We start from the raw sequence: 13069 nt of genomic DNA on the forward strand, positions 1-13069 counted from the left end.
AATTGATTGCCGAAGCAACTGATTACTAGAATGAGTTCGTACCTCATTATGAGAAATATTTAATTTCAACATAAGAATTTATTTCATCCCCCCCCCCAAAATGAATAAATAGAACTTACCTTCATTACATTAAACAAAACTTCCTGTCCAAGGCTATCTTTTTCCTTAAAAAAATTGTGTTCAGGATAAGTTCTAGCAATGTCCCTTCGGATCAATTTTTCACAAGGTGAGGTCATTTTCAGGAGTTCTGAATACTGATCCTTAATTGGCATACTTTGTGCACTGCACAAAAGTTGCCAAACTATTGCTCTAAAATGATGGGGTATCCCTTTACGAACAAGTTCCTAAAAAATAAAAATAAAAATGTTTAAATGACTTATTTAGGCTTCCTACCTTGAAAGCCATGGGGATTGGAAGCTGGAGTAGAGCAGATGACTTTTAAAAAAAAAATTTTTTTTTTTACTTTCTCAAATTTTAATTCACAAAGCTACTTTTATAATAAGACTGCTAAGTCACTTCAGTTGTGTCCGACTCTGTGCGACCCCAGAGACGGCAGCCCACCAGGCTCCCCCATCCCTGGGATTCTCCAGGCAAGAACACTGGAGTGGGTTGCCATTTCCTTCTCCAATGCATGAAAGTGAAAAGTGAAAATGAAGTCGCTCAGTCGTGTCCGACTCTTAGCGACCCCATGGACTGCAGTCTACCAGGCTCCTCCGTCATGGGATTTTCCAGACAAGAGTACTGGAGTGGGGTGCCATTGCCTTCTCCGTATAATAAGACTACGGAACTTTTTAACCAAAGCTAAGATTTGGCTAAGATACTGATGTATTGTGTTCTGATCAGAGGAACAACAATGCTGTGGATAAATTCCTGTCATTTCACTCAGAGTATGCCTCTCAAGGTATTAAGGAACTGATAATCTGCAGAGCTGTGAATGACAGATAGCATGGTAACCATGATCTTTCAAAGGGCTGTTTTATGCTTTAAAAAAAAAAAAAGGAAAATAATGATAACTGAAGGATTTTGGATGTCACCACTTCATTTCTGAATCTATATTTCTACAGTTAGGAGACTTTTATAATAGCTGATAGCTGCAAATCAAAACTTCTATTGGCACAATTGAAGAAAACATATAAAGCGACCTCTTCATCATAGCAACTGGGAAGTACTAGAATCCAATTTTTTTTTTTTTAATCTTCTATCAATCTCTGCCTGATGGGATAAGAGGAAGAACTTCAGCAAAGAATATGAATACCTTAACTTGTTTCTCCTTCTTTTTGCGCACATCTTCCCATTCATTAACAACTCTTCCCCAAAGAATCCAAGAGTCTTCTTCAAGGTGACTGAGGTTGCTAGAAGCTGATGAACTTGACACCAGGGAGGAGCCACTGTTCCTTCTTGATCCATTTACAGATCTTAAAGACTTACTATCTGTCTCTAACAATCTAAAATATAATTAAAAATTGTTCAAGATCTCACAGTGACACTAGATGACAATATTAGAAGAAACACACTGACTAAAACCACCCACCCAGGCCAGGCACCATAGTAACTATCTGCATGAGTTAGTTAGACCACAGGAGGTCTCAGTAAGGAACATGGAACTAATAAGCCACCACCAATTGGAAGAGTTCAGGAAAGGCCAAAAGGAGACAGCACCTGTCCTACCACCTCCCAGGATCCTGACATCCATCTTGCCTGAGCAATGGGTATGCCACCAGGAAGGACTCGTTTTCGAGAGTGATTGGCCAGAAACAACCCAGAAACTAATCTCATCAAAGCAAAACATGAGACAGCAAGCCACACAGCAGAGCAGTCCTCCTGGGTTCCCTTACCCTCCTGTTCTCTGCCCAGGTGCCCCTCTAGCTTTGCCAGCATATGCACCTCCTTGGACAATCCATTTCCGAGTGTTAGACAAGAGCCCACTCTCAGGCCCTGGAAGGGGTCCCCCTTCCTGCAACAACATGATGATACTTAAGGGCTTCACTACAGCAATTTAGCCATAGTTTTAAAATATACGTAATTCTAAAAATATTTGGTTGACATCTACAAAATTAATTGCTATATATTTTTTCTACTAAGAATAGCAATTTAAAAATTTGATAAAGTAAATTATGTTAAATATTTTAGTGCTATTAGTCCCATCATAATTTCCCTTTATCTCCACTAAAAATTCAAATTAGAAGAAGTCTTCTGGGGAGAAATTCACTGGGAACGCTTCAGGAAAAAAGAAACTGTACTTGGAAGAGGTATTAACTAATTTTATGGAAGAACTAATCTTAACATGTTTAAAATGTGTCTAGGACTAAAAAAGTAAGGCAGACACACAAATTAATCAAATCTTTGTCTCTTTCAATTTTGCTTCACCCAGGCATAACTGATCTGCCCAAACAAAGAGTGTTTTGTCTGGCTCAAGCAATGTTTTGTGTAAAAAAAAACAAACAATTACTAAAACTAAAATTAGAAGATTTCATTTGTTTATATACCCATACATTTGTGTGTGTGTGAGTGTGTGTGTGTGTGTGTGTTAGTTGCTCAGTCATGTCCAACTCTTTGCTGATGGACTGCAACTCACCAGGCTTCTCTAGGCATGGGATTTTCCAGGCAAAAATATCAGAGTGGGTTGCCATTTCCTTCTCCAACATACATTTGTATTTACAATTCTGGATCTCTTAAAAAATAAAAAGGGCAAAACTAGCCTATATTCCAGAAAAACAGGGTATAGCAGGGTAGAAGCTTCTCCCTTTAAATAAGAAAGGACTTTAATCCACTGACTCTCCATAAACCCTACTATCTCCCAGAAACTCAGGCCAGCTAACAGCTGTCATTTATCACTGGACATGCACTTTTAAACTGAGACCTCTTCACTGTTAAGGCCCTTAAGGCCTCTTCCTTATCTGTAGAAAGACAGGTTAAGATAATTTCAAAGATCCATTCCATAACTCAATACAACATCAAATCCATTACTTCTTTCACATGTAAACAGGCTATCAAAAAAAAAAAGGCTGGAAAATGTGGCTCTATCATTATTAAGATGTAAATTACATGCCATGGGGTCCTAAAACATCTATTTAACATGGATACTATTTACTTCCAGTAACTCCTTCAGAAAATCATCTGCTTAGACAAAAAATGCTCCCAATATTAATTTATGATGTATAAAAACTAATAAAGAAACATGAGTCAAATTATATTTAGAAGACTATAAAAAATCCTTTGCAAGCCACATTTACGTCTTACTCACCTTTATATCCCTTTATATTGTCTTTGTATTTAGCTCAAAACAAAATACACTGAAAACTGACAGAACTGAAATAAAACTCAAACCCCCATATTAAAGAAAAAAAACTTCAAATACGAGATGATCAAACTCAATAACACAATAATATAAACTAAAACACTTTCCTTATTCATGGCATAATTTAATACATTTTTTTCATGGCAACAGTAAATGAAATAAAATGTCCCAAATATTGCCAGAAATAGAAAAATTTATAAAACAGCTAAATTCAGGGTCAATTATTTGCTATAAATAGTCTTTATCAGAAAAAAACTAATTAATGATGAAGTTTTGCTTTAAATACTGTTTTTTCCATAGATATTATTTTAATAAGTCCACAATATAACTTATGAAAAAATAAGTGTATGTATACAAGTAATTTTATGTATGATTCTAAACCTCAGAATACAGAAACAAACTTTACAGAAATAACCTGAATCCAAGTTCATTTCACTTAATTATTCATTGAATGCTTGCTAACTTCCCTTGTGGCTCAGCTGGTAAAGAATACTCCTGCAGTGCAGGAGACCTGGGTTTGATCCCTGGGTTGGGAAGATCCCCTGGAGAAGGGAAAGGCTACCCACTCCAGTATTCTGGCCTGGAGAATTCCATGGACTGTATAGTCCATGGGGTCACAACGAGTCTGACACGACTGAGTGACTTTCACTTTTTTAGGATTCCCTGATGGCTCAGACAGTAAAGTGTCTGCCTGCAATGTGGGAGACCCAGATTTGATCCCTGGGTCAGGAAGATCCCCTGGAGAAGGAAATGGCAACCCACTCCAGCACTCTTGCCTAGAAAATTCCATGGATGGAGAAGCCTGGTGGGCTACATTCCATGGGGTCGCAAAGAATCGGACACAACTGGGCGACTTCACTTCACTATATGACAAATAATTAAATTGCACCACTACCATTAATACAGACATGCAGTTAAAAAGGAAATACTGGTGTTTCCTAAGCTAAACAGAAATCTGAGATATAATGAAAGCATAAATGAAAAAGTACCTAAAAATAAGGGTGTTTTGTTTATTTTTTAACAGTCAGAAAGGTCTCAGAGATCTCCATGTTATAACTTTTAGGATAAGCAGGAAAACCAAATGAATTCATGGGTGGATTAGAGAAGAGAGTTAAGCAGTTCATCTTCAGAGGACAATGCAGTAAGTACTATAAATATACAAAACTTTGAAAAACATTACAAATGAAAGATTCCAAGTACACACATTACATTATTTAAAGATATTATCCCTACCTTAATTCACATAATACCAAAAAAAAAAAAAAGACTCAAAATGGACAACAGACTTGAATATAAAAACTAAAACTATAAAACATCTTGAAGAAAACAGGAAAAAGTCTTCACAACCTTGGAATAGGCAAAATTTATTAATGGGACACAAACAAACATTAACCATAAAAGAAAAAAATTGACTAAAAAAATACTAAATTGCATTTCAAATTTTAAAAGCTCTACATTTAAGAAAATGAAAAGGTAAGCCACAAACTGAAAAAAAAAAAAATATCTTTAACATATGCATCTGACAAAAGACTGGCATCCAGAATACAGGAAGAACACTTACAGTTGATAATTAAGAAGGCAAACAACACATTTTTAAAAATGAGTAAGAGATTTAAACTGACACCTTCCAAAACAAAATAGTCAAGTGGCTAATAAGCAACTTAAAAACATTCAACATCCTTAGTCACCAAAGAAACCCAAGTTAAAACCATACTATGTATACAATCAGCATGGCTACAATTTTAAAGACTGGCCATACTAAGTGCTGCCAAAGATGAGACCAATTGTGACTTTAATATATCCATGTCAGTAGTACGTAAGAGTTCAACCACTATGAAGACTATTCGGCAATTCTTTATAAAGTTGAATACCTTTTTATACGACAGTAAGAAAAATGAAAACCTACATCCACAAAAAGACTTACAATTTAAAGTTCAGAAAAGCTTTATTCATAAAGTCCAGAAACAACCCATATATCCAGAAAAATAAATGGTCAAATTGTGATACATTTATTCACTGCAACATCACTCAGACACAAACTGCTGCTGATACATAACATTAATCTTATAAACATTAGGTGAAAGAAGTGAAGAACAGTGTTACTTGCTCAGTCCTTTCCAACTCTTTGCAACCCCATGGACTGTATGGAGCCCACCAGGTGAAAGAACCCTGATGCAAAAGAGAACATACTACTTGATTCCACTTACAAGAAGTTCAAGAACACATACACTACAGAAGAAAAGCCTTTCTAAATATGACACCAAAAGCACAGGTAAAATGAAGAATATATTTAAACTGGACTCATCAAAATTTTAGATGTTCTGTACCTCACTGGATGCCATTAAGAAAGTAAAAAGAAAACCCACAGAATGGGAAAAACTATGCACAATCCATAAGATTTCTATCTAGAATATATAAATAACCCTTACACAACTCAATACTAAAAAGATAAACCAATTAAAAAATGGGCACAGAATAAGAACAGATAATTCTCCACAAATATATATAATTGGCCAATAAACACACAGAAAGATGCTCGACATCACTAATGATTAGGGAAATGCCAATCAAAACATAACAACACACTACTTCACAGTACAGCATTATAGTATGGCTATAATGAAAAAGACAACAACAAGTGTTGGTGAAGATATGGAGACACAGGAACCCTCAGACACACTGATGGGAATATAAAATAGTAAAATCACTGCAGAAAAAAAGTCTGGCAATTTCTTAAATGGTTAAACATTGAATTACCACACAAACCAGCCATTCCACTCCCAGGTATATATTAAAGAGAAATGAAAATCTGTGTCCACACAAAACCTACATAACAAGTGTTCATGGCAATATTATTCATAATAGCTAGAGTGGAAACAATCCAAATATCCATCAAGTACTGGATGGATAAAAACACTGGTATATCCATAAGGTATAGTATCATTCAGTCTTGAAAAAAAATGAAGCAGAGATACAGGTTATAACATGGATGCTGGAACATGGAACCTTGAAAACATGCTAAGTGAAAGAAGCCAGTCACAAAAGGAAACATGTTTTATGACTCAATTTATATTCAATACCTAGAATTCAGAAAGTAGATAAGCTGTTGCTGAGGACTGGAGTGGGAGTAAGGGGAACAAGGAGGGATGGACAGTTGCTGCTAATGGATATAGTTTCTTTGGGGGGGTGATGAAAATGTTCTAAAAATGATTGTGGTGATGACTGCAAAACTCTGTAAATACATAAAAAACCACTGAATTACACACTTCATATGGGTGAACTGCACAGTATATGAATTATAGCCTCACCAAAAAGAATAAGCAAAATACACCCACAGCAATAAATATCAGAAGAAAAGTTTCTGGTGGAGGAGTTGCTAAAAGGGGCACAAATAAATTTCTAAGATGAAAAAAACTGTCTACATCTTAATGGGTGTGGGGGTTATACACAGGTGTATATATCTGTTAGGTGTTTGTATCTGTTAAAGCTCAAACTGTACACTTAAGAACTGTGCATTTCTCTCCTGCAAATTATATATCAACCAACCTAGAGCCAGACATTCTGGAATGCAAAGTCAAGTGGGCCTTAGGAAGCATCACTGCAAACAAAGCTAGTGGAGGTGATGGAATTCCAGTTCAGCTATTTCAAATCCTAAAAGACGATGCTGTCGAAGTGCTGCACTTTGGAAATTTGGAAAACTAAGCAATGGCCACAGGACTGGAAAAGGTCAGTTTTCATTCCAATCCCAAAGAAAGACAATGCCAAAGAATGCTCAAACTACCACACGATTGCACTCATCTCACATGCTAGCAAAGTAATGCTGAAAACTCTCCAAGGCAGGCTTCAACAGTACATGAACCATGAACTTCCAGATGTTCAAGCTGGACTTAGAAAAGGCAGAGGAACCAGAGATCAAACTGTCAACATCTGTTGGATCATCAAAAAAGCAAGGGAGTTCCAGAAAAATATCTACTTCTGCTTTATTGACTACACCAAAGCCTTTGTGTGACCACAACAAACTGTGGAGAATTCTTCAAGAGATGGGAATACTAGACCACCTGACCTGCCTCTTAAGAAATCTGTATGCAGGTCAGGAAGCAACAGTTAGAACTGGACATGGAACAACAGAATGGTTCCAAATAGGGAAAGGAGTATGTCAAGGCTGTATATTGTCACCCTGCTTATTTAATTTCTATTCAGAATACATCATGAGAAATGCTGGGCTGGAAGAAGCACAAGCTGGAATCAAGATTGCCAGGAGAAATATCAATAACCTCAGATATGCAGATGACACCACCCTTATGGCACTAAGTGAAGAACTAAAGAGCCTCTTGATGAAAGTGAAAGAAGAGAGTGAAAAAGTTGGCTTAAACCTCAACATTCAGAAAATTAAGATCATGGCATCTGGTCCCATCACTTCATGGCAAATAGATGGGGAAACAGTGGAAACAATGCCTGACTTTATTTTTCTGGGCTCCAAAATCACTGCAGATGGTGACTGCAGCCATGAAATTAAAAGATGCTTACTCCTTGGAAGGAAAGTTATGACCAACCTAGACAGCATATTGAAAAGCAGAGACATTACTTTGCCAACAAAGGTCCATCAGGTCGAAGCTATGGTTTTTCCAGTAGTCATGTATGGATGTGAGAATTGGACTATAAAGAAAGTGAACACTAAAGAATTGATGCTTTTGAACTGTGGTGGTGGAGAAGACTCTTGAGAGTCCCTTGGACTGCAAGGAGATCCAACCAGTTCAGCCTAAAAGAAAGCAGTCCTGAATATTCATTGGAAGGAGTGATATTGAAGCTGAAACTCCAATACTTTGGCCACCTGATGTGAAGAACTGACTCATTAGAAAAGACCCTGATGCTGGAAAAGATTGAAGGTGGGAGGAGAAGGGGACAACAGAAGATGAGATGGTTGGATGGCATCACCAATTTGATGGACATGAGTTTGAGTAAACTCTGGGAGTTGGTGATGGACAGGGAGGCCTGGCGTGCTGCAGTCCATGGGGTCCCAGAGTCAGACACAACTGAGCGACTGAACTGAACTGAATGGTGGCTCAGAAGGTAAAGAATCCACCTGCAGTGCAGGAGACCTGGGTTAGATCCCTGAGTTGGGAAGATCCCCTAGAGAAGGGAATGGCTACTCACTCCAGTATTCTTTTCTGAAAAATTTCATGGACAGAGGAGCCTGGCGGGCTACAGTGCTTGGGGATGCAAAGAATCAGACAGTACTGAGCAACTGACACTTTCACTTTTCACTTTCATAAAAATTTATTAAAAATATTATCTCTGGTTAATGACATTAGGGATAGTAAGAATTAGGTGAGAAACTACTGCTTTATATTACTGAAAGCCCTTCAGAACTTTTTTTAAAACCATGATTATAACATGATCACAAAAACAGTGACTATTTTTGATATATTAAGTGTATCTATTTTGTAAACAAAGGAAGGTATAAACACTACTTTCTCTTTTTTCAAATTTGTTGGTCATTCTATCAAAATTTAGAATTTTCCAAGTAAAAACTTAAGAATTTTTTTCAATGCTATGGATATAATGAAGTCCTTCTGTCTGAGAGAATGAGAACATTTTCCAGAAGTAATACTTGAGCTGATACTATCAAGTCTCTCTCCACTAGCTACTTAATCATGGTATGTAGGAAAAGAATTTACATACTCGTTAAAATATGTAGACTTTACAGAATGTGTAGTTAGAATCATACTTTTCTATTTATTTTTGCTAAAAGCAGTGATTCTTTTTTTTTTTTTTTTAATCACCTCAGGAAGACTCCTAGACAGGTTGCAACCTAGTTTCAATTAAAATACTCTTGACATGGTAGTAAAGGCATACTGCCTGAAAATGTGAGCAGTTTTCTAAGACTATGTAGCCAGGCACCTGAGAAAGTGGTAATACAGCATTACTCAGAGGTCTGTGAGCTAGTGAGAAGTCTATTCAAAAGTTACTCATTTACCTTCCTTTCCCCAGAGCACATGGGTTCACTGCCTTGCAAGGATTTACTGCAAAAAAAAAAAAAAAAAGGAAGCTACCTTCCCATCCCATCATAATTTTCTTATGACCAAAACAAGAAAAAATCCATTGAATTAAAGGAAAAGTATACTGGCCTGGTAGGAACATTGTAGGTGATAATCAAAGGCATTCTCCATAGGCAGGTGTGGCCTGGGGCTACACAATAACTGAGAGACCTAAATTTATTCATCCTCCTAGAATGCTGCAAGACTAAGGCATCAGAGCTTGGATTTCTACTGACTGGGGAATAAATATATAATCTGCAGTCTTCCACCTAAACAACTCCAACTTTCTGTACCTCCAGCTCTAAGGGTAGCATTCAAAGTAGCTACAGTTCCACATTATCTGAGGTGGGGGTGCTAAAGCCCATTGTCAGCTGGACTTCCAATAGTATTAAGGATGGAAAATGTCTAAGATTCTTTGACTGCAGAAGCTTAGGATACTTGGCAGAGAGAAAGCATTTCCAATTCCAATTCTCTAAAGTGAGAACAACACTTTGTTGGTATGTGCCAACAAAGAGAGTAACTGGGTCTTTAGGTCTTATTTTAGAGATTATCTTCACCATATTCTTGCAACTGAGAACTGAACCTTCATCTCACCAAGGGGCCACCTATCTGAGGAAAACAGTACATTGTGCACTTCATGACGGGCATATGAGGAAAAAGAAGTAACTTATGTACAATGCATATATTTGATAAACATGAAAGAAAATAGTTCTCTACAATACTACAAAAAATACAAAGGAAGAGAAAAAAAAGGGTTTTCTTTTGGGGTTTTGGAGTTTGAAATACTTGGGAGACATATCCATGTAAATAAATAGTACAGCAGTTGAAAAGTCTACAAATGGAAATTTGGCAATTATTTGACAAACTTTTTTAATATCCTGTTGTACTGAGTATAATGCTTTCCCATGGATACCAGAAATAAGAGAGCAGGATACAAAAATAACAGGTCAACATGCCAGCTGGGAATGTGTAAACTGTTAAGATAATTTATAAAAAGCTAAGGAAGGAGCTAAGAAAGCTAAGGAAAAATACTGCTATATGAGAAAAACACTTGAAAAGCTAAATACATTGTCACTTCATTGCAGAAGGAGCAACTTCTCAAACACAGGGTTCAAACACTCTTGTAACCTTACACCAAACAGAATATGAAAGTACAGGGAGAAAGACAACAGCCTGCTGTCTAAAACCAGGCTGTTCCAAATCAATAGCAACAGAATACACATCTGACTCACAGAGGAGTCACACCCATTCCCATCTACATCAGCAAGCATATACATGTCTCAGAAGCAAGAAGGGAGAATTAAGAAAAAAGACAAGGAATTAGCACAGGAAGCAACAACTCAGAGACAACTCAGAAGGGAGGAGCCTAAATGACAAGAATCTCTCTAGTTCTGAAAGCACAGGGGGTTTTTCTTTGGCTTTTGTTTCTTTAAGATAAGGTCTCAGAGAAGGTGAATGCATGAGTCTTGCAGGCCAATCTCAAATATTCTGATCAGAAACTGACGGTTTAGTGACTGATTTTTACAGATATTCCAGACTGAAGCTAAGTTGCAACAGAAAGAGTAGTACAATAAATTCTTTTAATTAATCCCATCATCAAATTCCTCAGGAAACCAGACAACTGATTAAAAATTTAAAACAATTCTCCTATGAAAAGAAAAAGAATAAGAGGTTAGAGTGACGATCTAAAGAACTCTATGATTAAAAATACATGTTTTTAACACAGACTTGAAAATACTTGTTTTGTTCAGAAGCTTTTTACCACTTCCTTAAATACACATGGCTGTGTTACAGACAGTACCCTTAGATAACTGAGGTAATGCTGTGGTGGTAAAATTATAAATGTAAAAGTTAGATCATTGAAATCAGTACTGTCCAACAGAAATATAATGCCAGCCCCTTACATAAGTTTAAATGTTCTAATAGCCAAGTTTAAAGTATAAAACAATAATTGCAATTTAATTCTAATAATTTACTTTATCAAACACAGTCAAAACATTACATATTTTTACTACACAATCAAAAATTTTTTAATTGACAATCTCTTTTTTTTTTTTTTCAAATCAGCTCTTCAAAATCTGGAGTATGTTTTACTTTTATAGCTCATCACAATTCAAACCAGTCACATTTCAGGTGCTCAACTGTCACATACGGCTAATGGCTTCCATATTTGACAGTGTAGACTTAGATGTTACATAAAATATATTTACTTTAATTTAGAAGAACTCTTTCCATTTTCTTGTCCTCATATTTCACCCCCAAACCTGCTAAAAAGTAAAATCTGACTCTAAGTAACAGGATGTAAAACGAAACAAACATGGTTGCAATGCCAAATTTTTAAACCAAATAATGGCCTGTTCAAAATTTAAATTAGCATTATTCCCCTGCTTAATTAAAATGCACTGCTATTACACTTGAACCTTACCTTCTTGAATTCATCTCTGCCAAAAAGTCTTTGTAATTTTAAAATGAAAAACACATTTAACATAGAAAAAAAAATAGCTATCCCATTTCAACCTCAAGGCTATCAATAATTAACTTTGATCAAACAGATCTTTGACATTGTATTGAACCGTTTTTTCACATCTTACTGGGATTGCCACATGCACTGATTTTCAAAAGTGATTACTGCAGTAAAACCATGGGAGGGAAAAATAGCTTCTTTATAGGACTTTGATATTTTTATGTTTCTTCAATTTTAACTTTCTAAAATACTCTTTTTTATACTTTCTAAATCAAAAGTAGTTAAACAACCTAAGAGTTTCATCTACATGTGGGGAAGAGAAGAAAAAATCCTAAATAAAAGCATCTTCCCTGTTACAAGTACTAGCTGCATTTCCTAATTTTTACTTTAAATACATAACTTACATATCTACATTACAAACCACAGAAGTGGTCATAGAGAATTTAAGCTATTATTCTTGCAATTTCTCCTTAGACATAATACATTGGTGGAAAGAAGAGCGGAAGAGAGGAAGGAGAGCTAGATTTTAATGTTTGTCATTTTATTTTTTATTAAAGCCAGCAAGATGTGTTTTTCCACCAGGATTGTTTTCCTAAGGCAAAACAAACAATAGAGTGCTGCATTCACCCAGTCTCTACACGTAAACCCTTCTCGTGGATTCTGAATTTTACCAATTTTTTTTTACAGAGATTCAAAACGTGAACTCAAAAAAGTAAAAGATTTGAGCAATTCATGGCATCTGGTCCCATCACTTCATGGGAAATAGATGCAGAAACAGTGTCAGACTTTATTTTTTTGGGCTCCAAAATCACTGCAGATGGTGACTGAAGCCATGAAATTAAAAGACGCTTACTCCTTGGAAGAAAAGTTATGACCAACCTAGATAGCATATTGAAAAGCAGAGACATTACTTTGCCAACAAAGGTTCATCTAGTCAAGGCTATGGTTTTTCCAGTGGTCATGTATGGATGTGAGAGTTGGACTGTGAAGAAGGCTGAGTGCCGAAGAACTGATGCTTTTGAACTGTGGTGTTCGAGAAGACTATTGAGGGTCCCTTGGACTGCAAGGAGATCCAACCAGTCCATTCTGAAGGAGATCAGCTCTGGGATTTCTTTGGAAGGAATGATGCTAAAGCTGAAACTCCAGTACTTTGGCCACCTCATGCGAAGAGTTGACTCATTGGAAAAGACTCTGATGCTGGGAGGGATTGGGGGCAGGAGGAGAAAGGGACGACAGAGGATGAGATGGCTGGATGGCATCACTGACTCG

The 13069-nt window shown here is 36.5% G+C and overlaps 1 protein-coding gene across 1 annotated transcript in view; it reads right to left on the reverse strand.

Annotated features, from left to right (window-relative positions):
- The window catches only part of EVI5 (ecotropic viral integration site 5), a 240473-nt gene that overhangs the window by 151398 nt on the left and 76006 nt on the right, over positions 1-13069 (reverse strand). Inside the window, exons 3-4 of the mRNA XM_010860451.1 lie at positions 1256-1445; positions 120-344 (exon numbers count right to left, since the gene is read on the reverse strand). Of these exons, the coding sequence (XP_010858753.1) occupies positions 120-344; positions 1256-1445 (415 nt within the window). The remainder of the gene's footprint in view (positions 1-119; positions 345-1255; positions 1446-13069) is intronic.

The sequence above is a fragment of the Bison bison genome, unplaced genomic scaffold (assembly GCF_000754665.1).
Source record: "Bison bison bison isolate TAMUID 2011002044 unplaced genomic scaffold, Bison_UMD1.0 scf7180017864466, whole genome shotgun sequence".
In the NCBI taxonomy this organism is placed as follows: Eukaryota; Metazoa; Chordata; class Mammalia; order Artiodactyla; family Bovidae; genus Bison; species Bison bison.